Genomic DNA, 15,673 nt, shown 5'->3' on the forward strand with positions numbered 1-15,673 from the left:
TCATCAATACACATGATTAGTCAAGGTTTCAACGGTATTGTGGGTACAAACTGGAAACTCAGCTTTCTGAGCTCCTACCAGGGAGAGGTGTGCGGTGAGCAGGAAGAAGGAACGGGGCTCTGGACGCCAGGCTGGGGCCAGCCCGACCTGCGGGGCTCAGGCCCCACCGGCCTTCTGCCTTCCTGCCGTCAGCCCCGCTTGCCTCCAGCTCACCCAGGTCAGCACAGTGCTGGGCTCCACGTGGGGTCTTGTTAACATCGGGCCTGGCGCCGGGAACCCAGGTTCTGGGCTCAAAGCCGGCACCAGGCCTGGCCGCGGGTCCGGGGCCACTGCCCGCTGCGCTGGGAGAGGCTGAGGCTGAGTGGTGCCTGGGGGCTGCCGCGGCCACGGGCACGGGAGGCCACGGCCCACGGGCAGCCACGGCGCATGGGCAGCCAGGGCCACACGGGCGGCCACGTGCACGGGAGGCCACGGCCCACGGGCAGCCACGGAGCACGGGCGGCCAGGGCCACACGGGCGGCCAGGACACACGGGCGGCCAGGACACACGGGCAGCCAGGACACACGGGCGGCCAGGACACACGGGCAGCCAGGACACACGGGCGGCCAGGACCACACGGGAGACCACGGCCCATGGGCGGCCAGGGCCACACGGGCGGCCAGGACACACGGGCAGCCAGGACACACGGGCGGCCAGGACACACGGGCGGCCAGGACACACGGGCAGCCAGGACACACGGGCGGCCAGGGCACAAGGGCGGCCAGGGCCACAGGGGCGGCCAGGGCACATGGGCAGCCAGGGCACACGGGCAGCCAGGGCCACAGGGGCGGCCACGGCACATGGGAGGCCACGGCCCATGGGCGGCCAGGACACACGGGCGGCCAGGACACACGGGCGGCCAGGGCACACGGGCGGCCAGGACACACGGGCGGCCAGGACACACGGGCGGCCAGGGCCACAGGGGCGGCCAGGGCCACAGGGGCGGCCAGGACACACGGGCGGCCAGGACACACGGGCGGCCACGGCACACGGGCGGCCAGGACACACGGGCGGCCAGGACACACGGGCGGCCACGGCACACGGGCGGCCAGGGTGCACGGGCGGCCAGGACACACGGGCGGCCAGGACACACGGGCGGCCAGGGCGCACGGGCGGCCAGGACACACGGGCGGCCAGGACACACGGGCGGCCACGGCACACGGGCGGCCAGGACACACGGGCGGCCAGGACACACGGGCGGCCACGGCACACGGGCGGCCAGGACACACGGGCGGCCAGGACACACGGGCGGCCAGGGTGCTAGCTGCGGGGAGGACAGGTCCCGAGCTTGGGCCCAGGACTGGAGGTTGTGCGGCTCGAGTGGAGGCCCGGGCCTGAGTGCCTCCGTTTGCTCCTCTCCATAGAGGCTTCCCGCGCTCCGGGCGGGAGCACCGCCCGGTTCCTGGAGGCCGGCCGCACGGGGGTCTTTGGAGGCCGGGGCGGGGCGGAGGCCGGGGTCTTTGGAGGCCGGGGCGGGGCGGAGGCCGGGGTCTTTGGAGGCCGGGGCGGGGCGGAGGCCGGGTCTCGCGGAGGCCGGGCGGGGCGGAGGCCGGGGTCTTTGGAGGCCGGGGCGGGGCGGAGGCCGGGGTCTTTGGAGGCCGGGGCGGGGCGGAGGCCGGGTCTCGCGGAGGCCGCACGCGGCCCCCGGCGGCCGCAGGAATACCGCGAGAGTTCGCCCCCCCCACCGCAGTAAAACTGTCAAAGCGGGGAGGGGCGGGAGCGCGCATGTGCGCAGCGCGGCGCGCAGCCGACGCCGCCCGGACCCCGCGCCCCGGCCCCGGCCCAGGCCCGGCCCGGCCGCACCCCCCGGCGCCGCAGGTAAGCGCCGGCCGCTGGCCCGACCCAGCCTCACCCGCGTCCGCCCCGCGCGGGCCCCGGGGCCCGGCCCGTCGCCACCCGCGCCCCGCACGCCCGGACCCGCGCCGCGCCCCGCGCCGGCGCCGTCTTCCTGCCTCCTCCTACAGAAAAACGTCGCCATTTTGGTTCACTGCCTGTGTCCCCCCCGCCCTTCCGGCCGGGCGAGGCCGCGGGCCGCTGGTGACAGGTGGGGGCGACCCGCCGCCAGGTGCGCGGGGCCGGCCGAACGTGGGCTGCCCGCGGCGCCCGCCGGGCCCCGGCCCCGGCCCCGGCCTCCGCCCCGCCGCCCGGCCCCGGCCCCGGCCCCGGCCCCGGCCTCCGCCCCGCCGCCCGGCCCCGGCCCCGGCCCCGGCCTCCGCCCCGCCGCCCGGCCCCGGCCCCGCCGCCCGGCCCCGGCCTCCGCCCCGCCGCCCGGCCCCGGCCCCGGCCCCGCCGCCCGGCCCCGGCCCCGCCGCCCGGCCCCGCCGCCCGGGCCCGTGGAAGGAAGGTCTCTGCCTTCTCTGCCTCCTAGGCCGGCCGGCCTCGGGCTCCCAACTCGGAACGCTCTGCCCAGGCCTGGACTGGAAGGGGCTTGGACGGCGCCCCACCCAGCCTGGGGTCCTCCAGGCTGCGGGGACCAGCGCCTCCCTGTCTGTCCCCGGCTTTACCCGTGAGGATGGCCCCAGAGCTTGGGCCGCAGGGACCCCGGAGCGGAGGGCCGCCCGCTGGCTTCGAGCGTCGGTGGCGGGAGGACCGCACAGGGCTGGCCAGGCTCTCGCCACGAGGTGCCCCCAGCAGAAAAGCTCCTTTGGAGCGTCATCCTCTGGTGACCGCACAGTCCCATCACTGCCCTGGCGGGCTCTGGAGCCCGGGTCTCTGTTGCCAGTGTTGGTGGGAGGGTGCCTGGCTAAAGAGGGCTCATAGAAGAAAACCCAGAGCCTGTGGTGGCATCCTCTGGGTGGAGAGGCTCTGGCTGAGCACAAAGTCCAAGAAGATAGCCAGGCAGGATGGCTCAGCAGGCACGGAGACCAGTATGGGCTGCTGGTTATCAGAGAAGTGCTTGTGTGGTTGGAGGCTGGGCTGGGGTGGGAGTGTCAGCACTCACCTTGGCCATCTAATGCACCTGGAAAAAAGGATCCAATAGTGTCTGCCCGGGTAGGGTGACAATGCCTGGGCCTGGCCTAGCAAGAGCAGGTGCCAGGACCCGGGAGCCTGCGCACCAACCGCTGTGCTCACAGGTGCCGTCATCGGCCCCTCGGAGGTATGTTGCCAGCCTCCTTCCTTCTGCGCAGATCGCCTCTCCTGAGAACCATCCCTTGCCCAACCTTCAGTCCTAGGGGATGGCATGGGGATGTATTTGTCAACGCTAGTGAAGGGGGATGGGAATGTCACTTGGGGTAGAGTGCTTGCCTAGGATGCACAAAGCCCCGGTTCAGTTCCCCAGCACCACATGAACAGAAAAAGAGCTAGTGAAAGGTCTCAGGCCCTTTTCACTGCTTTGTGCTGTGTGTTTGTGTGTGTGTGTGCATCATGCATACACATATACATGTATGCATGCATGTGTGCGTGTGCTAGTCCTTGAACTCAGGGCCTGGATGTCTTTTTATTTTTTTGGTGGGGGGGTCCGGTCATGGGGCCTGAACTCTGGGCCTGCGTACTATCCCTCAGCTCTTCAGCTCAAGGCTAGTGCTCTACCACTTGAGCCACAGTGACACTTCTGGCTTTTTTTTTCCTTTTTGCTTATGTGGTGCTGAGGAATTGAACACAGGGCCTCAAGCATGCAAGGCAAGCGCTCTACCACTGAGCCACCTTCCCAGCCCTGGATGTCTTTTTATTGTTGTTGGTTTTTGGGGCTTAAACTCAGGACCTGGGCACTGTCCTTGAGCTCTTTTGCTCAAGGATAATGCTCTACTACTTTGAGTCACAGCTCCACTCCTGGTTTTTTGAGTGGTTAATTGGAGATAAGAGTTTCATGGGGACTCTTCTTCCTTGGCTGGCTTCAAACCACAATCCTGAGTAGCTAGGATTATAGGCGTGAGCCACCTGTGCCTGGCTTCCCTGAGCTTTCTTTTTTTCTTTTTCTTTTTTTTTTTTTTTTTTGGGTACGGTTGTGGGGCCTGAACTCTGGGCCTGGGTGCTGTCCCTCAGCTCTTCAGCTCAAGGCTAGTGCTCTACCACTTGAGCCACAGCGCCACTTCCGGCTTTTTTCTTTTTGCTTATGTGGTGCTGAGGAATGGAACCCAGGGCCTCATGCATGCAAGGCAAGTGCTCTACTACTGAGCCACCTTCCCAGCCCCCTGAGCTTTCTTTTTGCTCAAGGCTGGGACTCTACCACTTGAGCCACAGCTCCACTTACGACTTTTTTGGTGGTCAGTTGGAGATGAGAGTCTCATGGACTTTCCTGCCTGGGCTAGTTTTGAACGGTGATCAGATCTCAGCCTCCTGAGTGGCTGGGATGACAGCACCCAGCTGCTTTGTTATGCCTTTTGGATTATCTGAGAAGACGTTGGCTTTGAAGCCTCTACCGTGAGTCGGAAACTCGTTATCACTTGCTTTTCCAAGTGATGGACACTGGAAGCCAAGTCTCCTTTCTGACCAGAGGGGTTGGCAGAGGCAGGCTCTAAGGCATCCCCCATGAAGGTCCTGAGTTGGGTCTCTCAGGCTCATAGATCTGTGTGTTTGCTCTGCAGAGATGACTGACCCCTTCTGTGTTGGAGGAGGCCGCCGGCTCCAGGGGTCTGGCAAGAGTGGATCTGGGAAGGGTAGCGGCCGGAAGGAGGCTCGACTTCCCATGCTGCAAGACCCACTGAAGCTGGGTAAGGGGTTAGTGCCAACATCAACTCCAGGGAGTCAAGTAGGCAGGGGTGACCTGGGTATCCCGATGGGCCTGGGGCGGGGGTGGAGACTGACTTGGATATAGCCTGAGGTCTGGGCTTTTATCCTGGGTGGGCAGACATTCTTGTGCCTTGGTGTTGGTGAGCTCAGTCAAGACTCCTTAAGTCTACTGCCCCTGGGTGGCTGGTGATGCTGTGCAGCCCCTGAGCATTGCTGCATCCTGTGTCACAGGGATGCCAGTGGCCCACAGTGGACAGACAGTGCCTGGCCAGGCCCCACTCTGCTTTGACCCAGGAAGTCCAACCAGTGACAGGACAGAAGGGAAGAAAAAGGGGCGGCCGAAAGCCGAGAACCAGGCCCTCCGAGACATCCCTGTGAGCTACCCGAGGGTTGGGGTAGGATTTACGCTGGGTCAGCTTGTGAGGGCCACTGCCCTGCTTAAAACTGCCTTCAGCTATCCCGTGTCATCTCTGAGTTTGAGCATGTCTCCTGGGGTCCTTGCATCTGATGTGCAGTGAGGTCCCAGGGGACCACATCAGTGGCCCCCGGCAGAGGTCTGGAGTAGGACTTAAGTTCTCACTGTGGTCCTGAGATGGAGGGCTTACATGGCTTCTGTGCCCTACAGGCCTGGGGAGGGCTCTAAGTCTGGCACTCAGGTTGAAGAGGGCTGAGTGGCTGAGGGTTAGCTGCTTTGTCTTTCCCTATGCCCAGCTCTCCTTGATGAACCAGTGGAAAGATGAATTCAAGGCACATTCAAGGGTGAAGTGTCCAAACTCGGGGTGCTGGCTGGAGTTTCCCAGCATCTACGGGCTCAAGTACCATTACCAGCGGTGCCAAGGGGTAAGGGGCTGTGGGTTGGGAAAGAGGAGGCCTGGGGGTGTGTCTGGGCAGAGGTCCCCCGGGCCCCGTCCCACACCTGCCCTCCCTGCCCAGGGCGCCATCTCAGATAGGCTGGCCTTTCCTTGCCCCTTCTGCGAGGCCGCGTTCACCTCCAAGACCCAGCTGGAGAAGCACCGGATTTGGAATCACATGGACCGTTCCCTGCCTGCCCCCAAGCCTGGCCCGGTCAACAGGCCGGTCACCATCAGCCGGCCTGTCGGGGTCAGCAAGCCCATCGGAGTGAGCAAACCCGTCAGTATTGGCAAGCCAGTGGGGGTCAGCAAGCCTATTGGTATCAGCAAGCCGGTCACAGTCAGCAGGCCCGTGCCGGTCACCAAACCTGCGCCGGTCACAGTCAGCAGGCCCGTGCCGGTCTCCAAGGCCATGCCAGTCACCAGACCGGTGCCGGTCACCAAGCTTGTGACAGTGACAAAGCCTGTGCCAGTCACTAAGCCAGTGCCGGTCAGCAGGCCTGTTGTGGTCAGCAAGCCAGTGCCGGTCAGCAGACCCATTGCCATCAGCAGACATACACAACCCTGCAAAATGTTACTTCTGACCAAGTCTGAAAACAAAACACCTCGTGCCACAGGGAAGAACAGCAGTAAGAAAAGGTATAGGAACTCGCTTCTGGGTGGGCAGTCCTGGGCTGGGCCTGAGGGTACATGGGGCAGGCCCAGGCCTGCCTGGCCTTCATCCTTCCCATTCCCTGCAGGGCTGCAGACAGCCTGGATGCCTGCCCCATCCTGCCCAAGCAGGCAAGGTCAGAGAATGGGGAGTTTGGCCCATCCTCCACGGGTCAGAGCCCAACTTTCCAGCCAAGTGCAGGCTCCAGTCACAGCTCTGCACTGTCGGGGAGCAGGTCCTCAGCTGGAAGAGAGCTGCTCCGCTCTCCAGGCCCTTTGTCCTCACCTGAGGAGGACCCGGAGCGCACAAAGCACAGTAAGATGGAAGTGGAAGGGGCAGTGGTGGGGTGGGGCCTGACCTCCCAATCGTTATTTGACCAGAATCTTGGTCCTCGCTTTCTCTCCTCCGAGTCAGGAAGGAAACAGAAAACACCCAAAAAGTTCACAGGGGAGCAGCCGTCCATCTCAGGGACATTTGGGCTCAAAGGTGAGACTCCAGTTAGCTGGATACTTCCAGCTTGGGTGTGTCCACATAGGTGCCAGCAATTAGCCTCTACCTCCCACACTGTATGTGTCCACAGGCTTGGCCAAAGCTGAAGACAAGGCCCGGATTCACCGCTCCAAGAGGCAGGAGGGGCCGGGCTCTGATGAGCGGAAGAAGGTGCCAGCCACTCCCATCACTGTCTGCAAGGAGTCAGCAGCTCCTGTGGCCCACCCAGCCCCAGGTGGGGGCTGCCTGCAGGGGCCCAGGGCAAGTCTCCATGGTGGGCTGGATCCCGTGGTGCAGGCATGGGGGCCAACCGTGCTGCCTAGGTGCTGCCCCTGGTGTCCAGGGTGTCCCCTGGTGTCCACAAGCCCGTGGCCTGGCCCTGCCTCACAGGTGTCCCTGAGGAGCAGTGGCAGCGAACCATCCATGAACGGGGGGAGGCTGTATGCCCCACCTGTAATGTGGTCACCCGGAAGACCCTTGTGGGACTCAAGAAGCACATGGAAGTGTGTCAGAAGGTAAGGTGGACCCGGGAGGAGCCCCAGTGGAGGTGCCCGGGCTTCTTGAGCCGAGCGGCTCATGGCTGGGCTGTCTGTAGCTTCAGGAGGCACTCAAGTGCCAACACTGCCGGAAACAGTTCAAGTCCAAGGCCGGCCTCAACTACCACACCATGGCAGAACACAGCGCTAAGGTATGCTGCCCGCCCCACCCTGGCCTGCTCACCTCCCACCCACCCTCTGGCTTCTCCCCATGCCAGTCCTCGGACCCATGAGGCCCAGCCCTTGGGCCGGTGTCAGTCCTGAGGTTCCCTTTATCCCCAGGCCAGCGATGCTGAGACCTCTGAGGGTGGGGAACAAGAAGAAAGAGAGCGGCTCCGGAAGGTGCTGAAGCAGATGGGGCGGTTGCGCTGCCCCCAAGAGGTTGGTGCAGGGCCTCTGCGGGGTGCTGTACCGGGTGCTCCGTGCGGGGTGCTCGCAGGGTCGGTGCCGGGTGCTCTGTGCGGGGTGCTCGCAGGGTCGGTGGAGGGGCCTGTGTAGGGTGCTGATGGGTCGGCGGAGGGGCCCGTGCGGGTGCTCACAGGGCTGGTGGAGGGGTCTGTGTGGGGTGCTCACAGGGCCGGTGGAGGGGTCTGTGCGGGTGCTCACGGGGTCTGTGGAGGGGTCTGTGCAGGGTGCTCACAGGGCCAGTGGAGGGGTCTGTGCGGGTGCTCACAGGGCTGGTGGAGGGGTCTGTGCGGGTGCTCACAGGGCCGGTGGAGGGGTCTGTGCGGGGTGCTCACAGGGCTGGTGGAGGGGTCTGTGCGGGGTGCTCACAGGGCCGGTGGAGGGGTCTGTGCGGGGTGCTCACGGGGTCTGTGGAGGGGTCTGTGCGGGGTGCTCACAGGGCCGGTGGAGGGGTCTGTGCGGGTGCTCACAGGGCCGGTGGAGGGGTCTGTGCGGGTGCTCACAGGGCCGGTGGAGGGGTCTGTGCGGGGTGCTCACAGGGCCGGTGGAGGGGTCTGTGCGGAGTGCTCACAGGGCCGGTGGAGGGGTCTGTGCGGGTGCTCACGGGGTTGGTAGAAGGGTCTGTGCGGGTGCTCACGGGGTCTGTGGAGGGGTCTGTGCGGGTGCTCATGGGTCGGCGGAGGGGCCCGTGCGGGTGCTCACAGGGCTGGTGGAGGGGTCTGTGTGGGGTGCTCACAGGGCCGGTGGAGGGGTCTGTGTGGGGTGCTCACGGGGTCTGTGGAGGGGTCTGTGCGGGTGCTCACAGGGTTGGTAGAAGGGTCTGTGCAGGGTGCTCACAGGGCCGGTGGAGGGGTCTGTGCGGGGTGCTCACAGGGTCTGTGGAAGGGCCTGTGCGGGGTGCTCACAGGGCTGGTGGAGGGGTCTGTGCGGGTGCTCACAGGGCTGGTGGAGGGGTCTGTGCAGGGTGCTCACAGGGCCGGTGGAGGGGTCTGTGCGGAGTGCTCACAGGGCCGGTGGAGGGGTCTGTGTGGGGTGCTCACAGGGCCGGTGGAGGGGTCTGTGTGGGTGCTCACAGGGCCGGTGGAGGGGTCTGTGCGGGTGCTCACAGGGCCGGTGGAGGGGTCTGTGCGGGTGCTCACGGGGTCTGTGGAGGGGTCGGTGGAGGGTGCTCACGGGGTCGGTGGAGGGGTCTGTGCAGGGTGCTCACGGGGTCTGTGGAGGGGTCTGTGCGGGTGCTCACAGGGCCGGTGGAGGGGTCTGTGCGGGTGCTCACGGGGTCTGTGGAGGGGTCGGTGGAGGGTGCTCACGGGGTCTGTGGAGGGGTCTGTGCGGGTGCTCACAGGGCCGGTGGAGGGGTCTGTGCAGGGTGCTCACAGGGCCGGTGGAGGGGTCTGTGCAGGGTGTTCACGGGGTCTGTGGAGGGGTCTGTGCGGGGTGCTCACAGGGCCGGTGGAGGGGTCTGTGCGGGTGCTCACGGGGTCTGTGGAGGGGTCTGTGGAGGGGTCTGTGCGGGTGCTCACAGGGCCGGTGGAGGGGTCGGTGGAGGGTGCTCACGGGGTCTGTGGAGGGGTCTGTGCGGGGTGCTCATGGGGTCGGTGGAGGGGCCTGTGTGGGGTGCTCATGGGGTCTGTGGAGGGGCCTGTGCGGGGTGATTAGAGGGTTTGTGGAAGGTGCTCACCAGGTCTGTGGAAGGGCCTGTGCGGGGTGCTCACATAGGACTCAGGATTTGGTGCCTCATCAATCCCTTACTCAGCTGTACTCTGGACCTCCAGGGCTGCGGGGCTGCCTTCTCCAGCCTCATGGGCTATCAGTACCACCAGCGGCGCTGTGGTAAGCCACCCTGCGAGGTGGACAGCCCCTCCTTCCCTTGCGCCCACTGCAGCAAGACATACCGCTCCAAGGCTGGCCACGACTACCATGTGCGCTCAGAACACACAGCCCCGGTGAGTGCGGTGTATCCAGTGTCTTTATGGCTCTTGTGTGGTCTGTGCTGTGTACAGGCTCCTTCCTGGGTGCTGTGCATCTGTTTACGTGTCCACGTGTGGCCTGATACGTGTGATCCTTTGTTTTTTTTTTTTTTTTGGGTCCGGTGTGGGGCCTGAACTCTGGGCCTGGGTGCTGTCCCCTCAGCTCTTCAGCTCAAGGCTAGTGCTCTACCACTTGAGCCACAGTGCCACCTCCGGCTTTTTGCTTATGTGGTGCTGAGGAATCGAACCTAGGGCCTCATGCATGCAAGGCAAGCGCTCTACCACTGGGCCACCTTCCCAGCCCCCCTTTATTTGTTTTTTTGTTTTTTGTGTTTTTTTTGGTCTAGTTGTGGAGCCTGAACTCTGGGCCTGGGTGCTGTCCCTCAGCTCTTCAGCTCAAGGCTAGCACTCTACCACTTGAGCCACAGCGCCACTTCCGGCTTTTTTTCTTTTTTTTGCTTATGTGGTACTGAGGAATTGAAGCCAGGGCCTCAGGCATGCAAGGCAAGCGCTCTACCACTGAGCCATCTTCCCAGCCCTGATCCCTTCCTTTAAAAGTTACCCAAGCAGCCAGGTGCTGATTGCTCACGCCTATAATCTTAGCTACTCAATAGGATGAGATCTGAGAATCACAGTTCAAAGCCAGACAAGGAAGTCTATGAGACTCTTATCTCCAAATAACCATCAGAAAACTGGAAGCAGAGCTGTGGCTCAAGTGGTAGAGCACTAGACCTGAGAACAAAAGCTCAGAGACACTGCCTAGGCTCAGAGTTCAAGCCCCACAATCACCATCACCACCAATAAATTACCCTAGGTCTTGTGTTCTGGTAAGAGGGAGTATGGAGCCAGGTGCCGTGGCTCACGCCTGTCATCCTAGCGACTCAGTAGACTGAGATCTGAGGATCGCGGTTCAAAACCAGTCTGGGCAGGAAAGTCTGTGAGACTCTTATCCCCAGTTAACTACCAGAAAACCAAGGAAGGGTGCTGTGGCTCAAGTGGTAGAGCGCTAGCCTTGAGCTGAAGAACTGAGGGACAGAGCCCAGGCCCAGAGTTCAAGACCCAGGACCCCCCCCCCCACACACACACACAAAAATCCCTGTGTAACTCTTACCTCCAATTAAGCACTCAAAAACCAGAAGTGGTGTTGTGGCTCAAGTGGTAGAGCACTATCCTTGAACTGAAGAGGCTCAGGGACAGCGCCCAGGTCCTGAGTTCAAGCGCCCCAACCGACCAAAAAGAAAAAGAAGGAGCATGGGAGCCTGGGGCTTCATCTTTGCTGGCACTACTTATGTGGTCTACATCCTTCTCATACCTGCATGCACCCTGCATGCCTCCCTGGGCTTACAATGGCCACGCACGGTCTGCACCTCATGCTCTCTGTAGCTATCCTGTGTTTTACTGTGGTCTCTGTGTGTCTCTCTTTGCTCTCCAGCCCTCTGAGGAGCCCACAGATAAGACCCCTGAGGCTGAAGACCTGGGTGTGGAGCGGACCCCAAGTGGCCGTATTCGCCGCACTTCGGCCCAGGTTGCTGTGTTCCACTTGCAGGAGATTGCTGAGGATGAATTGGCTCATGACTGGACCAAGAGGCGCATGAAGGATGACCTTGTGCCCGAGACTGCACGGGTGAGCAGCCCACCCGAGTGTTGGACAGCACTGGGAGCCACGGCCACTCCCAGGTTCTTCCCTCAAAGCTGCTGGCCTCCTGTCTGGCCAGGCCTTGCCTCATTTCAGAGGCCTCCATGACGGCTGTGCCCGTGGGGCCTTGATCATCTGCCTGTCCTGTTACTGAGGGGCCTTGAGCCTGCTGCAGAAACACATGTCAGCGCAGTGACACCTTAGCCTAGGCCTCAACAGGTGTTCTGCCTGGCTTTGCAGCTCAACTACACCCGGCCAGGCCTGCCCACACTCAATCCCCAGCTGCTGGAGGCGTGGAAGAGCGAAGTCAAAGAGAAGGGCCACGTGAACTGTCCCAATGACGTGAGCTGGGGCTGTGGATGGTGTGGGAGGTGGGCTCCGGCACAGAGGGCCCAGGCATAGCTTCAGGCCGCAGCCGAGGCTGAGGCAGGCCTGTGAGGAGGTGCCCCCCCTCAGAGTGAGGCCCTGCTTCTGACCTGGGCTCCTGCAGTGCCTTAGGTGATGACCCACTGAAGAAGGGGCCTCAACCTCGAGCCCCACATACCTGGCCTGTCCACACCCTAAGATGCCTAGGGGTAGTGCCCCTGCACTGTCTCAACGAGGTCCTGGAACTCCCTGGGGCTGAGGTGTGGGGTGCCCTGATAGGGCCGCCCCATGGCTTTCTCCCGCCTGCAGTGCTGTGAAGCCATCTACTCCAGTGTGTCTGGACTCAAGGCCCATCTTGCCAGCTGCAGCAAGGTCAGTGCTGGGGCCTCCCCGCAGCAGGGTGGGGTACTTACAGCACTTACAACCCTCTCCTACCAGGGGTCCGTGCTTATCAGTGTGAATCCTATCTTGGCCACGAATCTGTCAGTTTCAGGTCTTGCACTGGTGCTCCTTATCGGTGTGGATACAGTGTTCACTCTGACCTGGACACGGGGCATGCTAGTTTGATAGGAGGACCTGTCGCTGGGGCACCTGCTTCTTCCCACTCCTTCACCTTACCTTTTGCATCCCCTGTGGCAGGGATGGCTCAGTGGGCCTCCTGAAGGGTGGTCTTAGGGGTCCTTGGAGCCTACCCATTGTATAAATATCTTGGCATGGAGACAGTGCGCTTCTCTGGCTGCATCTGCCCCTATCCATTAGCAGCTGAGCCAGGGCTGGGCCAGATCCAGTGATTTGGTTGGTCCTCATGGGTTGAGGACTATATTGCTTTGTGTTGCAGGGGGACCACCTGGTGGGGAAATACCACTGCCTGCTGTGCCCCAAGGAGTTCAGCTCTGAGAGTGGTGTCAAGTACCACATCCTCAAGACCCATGCAGAGGTGTGAAAGCAATGCTCTGGGCTTGTGCCTGGGGTCATGTGGTGCAGAGTGGGTATCTCTGATGGTGTACATGTGTTTTCTTCTCAAAGTGGTGCCTAGCTTCCTGGAAGGGCCACAAGGCCTAGTTGTCCTGGGTGGCGCCCTGAGCAGGAGCCTCTTTGGATGGAAGCCCTGCCCCTAGTTACTTGGGGTTGAAGGTGGCTGCCTGAAGGTGGCTATGTCTAGCTTTGGGGCAGGTCTCTGGTTTTTACTGCTGCTTTTCTTTCCCCAGAACTGGTTTCGGACCTCAGCTGACCCACCTACCAGACACAGGAGCCAGGACTCCTTGATGACCAGGAGAGAGAAGAAAAAAAGTCTAGCAAGCGGGAAGAAGCGGGGCCGTAAGCCCAAGGAGTGGTCCCCAGAGGAGTCTGAGTCCAAGCTGCCTCTCCATCGGGACGACTGGTCTCCAGGAGCCAGGGACAAGGGGGCCCGGGGCTGTATTGGGCGGAAGGTTGGAGCTGGAAAGTCCCCAGAAAAGTGAGCCTCTGGGGGCCCTGCCACCAGGCGGCCATCAAGCCCCACTCTCTTGAGAATAGGGGGCCAGTTTTGATCTTCGGTCTCCACTCCCCTACCCTTGCCCATCTGTTCAGTGGGAGGCGCCAGCTTCTCCTCCCCTCCCTGAAGTAGCCCTTCCTGTTCAGGCTGGCTTGGCACATCCGGACTGGGCGCCCCAGGGTGTCTGCGGCAGCAGCAGAAGTGCAATAGTCCGGGGTACCAGCTCTTCCCACAGGCTGCACAAGATCCTGGCAGGGCTTGGGCCTTGGCACCATGAGTGCGGTAGTGCAGTGCGTTCAGAAGGTCTTGAGTCCCTGCTGTGCCCCTCGGGGGGGCCCCCCCAAGGCTTAGGTCTGAGCCTGACCCAGTGGTTCTGGCTGATGCGGGCACCTGAGCCGCTGGCTGTCACCGTCCGGGCCTCCCTCACCTTCACCCAACACTGGAACTCCAGTGTCCCCAGCTACCTCCCAGGACAGACCCCGTCCAACCACTGCCATACTGACCTGACAGCCACCTGCCCTCCCCCAGCCACCCTCTCAGACCCTTTCCTTTTGTTTCTACCTCTCTGGGCCTGCCCCTCTGTCATTCCTACTGTGCTTCAAGCCACACCCTCCTCGCCTGTGTGCTCACGGTACAAGCAGCCCCACTGCTTGTTCGCCTGCGGAGAGAGCTGGGCACCCAGCTGCCTGCCTGCCACCTGCCTGAGAGCCTGATGTTTTCTGCCTCTAGTCTTCTGCTCCTGAAGCTGTAAACCTGAGATGGGCAGCCTGAAGCAAAAGGGTGGGGCGAGGGCTGGGCAGAAGGGACCCATAATGTGTGGCTTCCGTGGGAGCAGCCTGGGCTTACCATGCCCCCCCGGCCAGAGGCCTGGCTTGGGGAAAGCCCTCCCTCTCCTCAATCAGCTTGCATGTGTGCTGGCTTGGTCATCTGAAATGAGGAACCAAAGGCCAATGATGGGTGAGGTCTCAGCCAAGGTGCAGCCCTTTGGGGTTCAGGAGGGCCAGGTCTGCCAGATGGGCAGGGGCTGGTCTCCTGGGGTGGTAGCCCTGCATGCAGCCTCATCGGGTGGCCTCTTTCTTGGCCTAAAAGTTCCAGACCATTTGCAGAGAGGAGGCTGGGAAGGGCTGGGTGAGGTGTTTTTCAGTGGGGGGAGGGCTGAGGGATCAGGCTCTGATCCTGGATGATGTGAATTTTGATATTGCCTGTGTGCGTGTCTTGGGTGTTGTGGATGCCAGTCTTGTTGCTGTGACAAGTAACAACTTTTTTAAAATTCTGTTTTTTATAAAAAAAAATACATTTTGACATTTTGGTGCTAAGGGTGTCCTGGTGCCAGAGATGGGGCTGGGCTGGGGCTCTGGCCAAGGCCTCTCTGCTGTCCAGTGGGCAGTATTGACCCCAGCATCCCTTTTGCCTCTGAGGAGGAGGGCTCCAGGAGACTTGGGGGTGAGGCTGCTCTACTCTTACTATCTGGGAGGGATCTACCTCTAGGTAGCCCTGGCCAGATGGGCTGGTGTAGCGTGGGCTCCCTTACTCCCATACTCCTTGATCTGATCAAAAGATGGCTGCACTGGTAGAAATGGGTATGATCTCTGGGCACCGGTAGCTCATGCCTGTAATCCTAGCTACTCAGGAGGCTGAGATCTGAGGATGGTGGTTCAAAGCCAGCCCAGGCAGGAAAGTGAGTGAGACTATCTCCAGTGAACCACCAGAAAACTGGAAGTGGCTCTGAGGCTTGAAGTGGTAGAATACTTGCCTTGAGCAAAAGAGCTCGGGGACAGCACCCAGAGTTCAAGCCCCGTGACCTACAAAAAAGAAAAAAGTGGCTATGGGTATGATCTAGTGTCAAAGGGTAAGTGGAGGCTTTTGAGCAGTAGTACGCAGCTAGGTAGGGGAAAGGAGGACCAGGTAGGTGTACTTTGCCCTTGTTATTATGGCAGAGAAAGTTGTACCCCAACACCTCTGTATAGCATGGCCGCCCACCCCAGCCTGTCCAGGTACTTGGCACTTGGAAGGCAGCCCTTGAAGCCTACAGGAAATCCTGGCGTGGGAAATGGAGATCCTGGGTGACTTGATATTTAGCACTTTAACTCCCTTCTTTGTCTTTGAGGTCAGCGAGGATGGGAGCTGCTGTCAGAAGTGGCTGTTGGTTGGCCCCCCCTTTCCACACTGGCCGGCCAGCCGGTCTGCGGGCCTCCCCGCGGGCGGGCTCCGCGTGCCTACCTCCCAGCTCTGGCCCCGTGCCCCGGCCCCCGCGGCGGCCCCAGGGTCCGGGCGCGGACCCTCAGCGCAGACCTACCTCTGGCGGGCCGCCCTCCCGCCCCGGCACTTTAGTTGGGCAGGGCTCTGGCGGAGGTTCCGGTTCTCAGTACGCAAGTGCATTTTGGAAGACAGGTTCCAGCTATCCCGTGTAACCCTGTGTATACACGCGCGCATGCGCCGCCGCGCACAGACAGATCCGCTCTCTACAAAGTGTTTATTTGCCAGGTGGTGACGGAGGTGAGCCGGCCCGGCCCGCGGCGCGGGAGGCCCGGGGGGAGGAGGGCGGGCCGTCCGCTGTACGGATGAAAAGTGACTATCAATAAATGTC

The 15,673-nt window shown here is 62.2% G+C and overlaps 1 protein-coding gene across 9 annotated transcripts; it reads left to right on the plus strand.

Annotated features, from left to right (window-relative positions):
* Window positions 1-1,772: 1,772 nt before the first annotated feature.
* LOC138837752 (zinc finger protein 512B) lies at window positions 1,773-15,658 on the plus strand. 9 transcript variants are annotated; one of them, XM_070036706.1, is made up of 17 exons: window positions 1,774-1,857; window positions 4,566-4,691; window positions 4,942-5,084; window positions 5,422-5,550; window positions 5,644-6,200; window positions 6,302-6,528; window positions 6,628-6,699; window positions 6,794-6,976; window positions 7,093-7,217; window positions 7,298-7,390; window positions 7,521-7,619; window positions 9,416-9,586; window positions 11,043-11,234; window positions 11,487-11,588; window positions 11,892-11,984; window positions 12,451-12,549; window positions 12,821-15,658. In XM_070036706.1, exons 2-17 carry the CDS (start codon window positions 4,568-4,570, stop codon window positions 13,070-13,072), a joined length of 2,661 nt encoding a protein of 886 aa, XP_069892807.1. In that variant the 5' UTR covers window positions 1,774-1,857; window positions 4,566-4,567; the 3' UTR covers window positions 13,073-15,658. The 9 variants fall into 9 exon arrangements, with proteins under 9 accessions (XP_069892802.1, XP_069892811.1, XP_069892807.1 ...); XM_070036707.1 differs by having other exon boundaries at window positions 6,794-6,937; window positions 11,922-11,984; XM_070036701.1 differs by having other exon boundaries at window positions 1,773-1,857; window positions 5,422-6,200.
* Window positions 15,659-15,673: the final 15 nt, after the last annotated feature.

Source organism: Dipodomys merriami, unplaced genomic scaffold, assembly GCF_024711535.1.
Source record: "Dipodomys merriami isolate MVZ:Mamm:240054 unplaced genomic scaffold, mDipMer1.0.p SCAF_275, whole genome shotgun sequence".
Classification (NCBI taxonomy): domain Eukaryota; kingdom Metazoa; phylum Chordata; class Mammalia; order Rodentia; family Heteromyidae; genus Dipodomys; species Dipodomys merriami.

What these genes read in the sequence shown, in the direction of transcription:
- LOC138837752 (XM_070036701.1), top strand. Translation starts at nt 4,568, where the DNA reads ATGACTGACCCCTTCTGTGTTGGAGGAGGCCGCCGGCTCCAGGGGTCT. An exon ending in GCAAGACCCACTGAAGCTGG is followed by an intron (nt 4,692 to 4,941) that starts GTAAGGGGTTAG and finishes CCTGTGTCACAG; the next exon opens with GGATGCCAGTGGCCCACAGT. An exon ending in TCCTCAAGACCCATGCAGAG is followed by an intron (nt 12,550 to 12,820) that starts GTGTGAAAGCAA and finishes TTCTTTCCCCAG; the next exon opens with AACTGGTTTCGGACCTCAGC.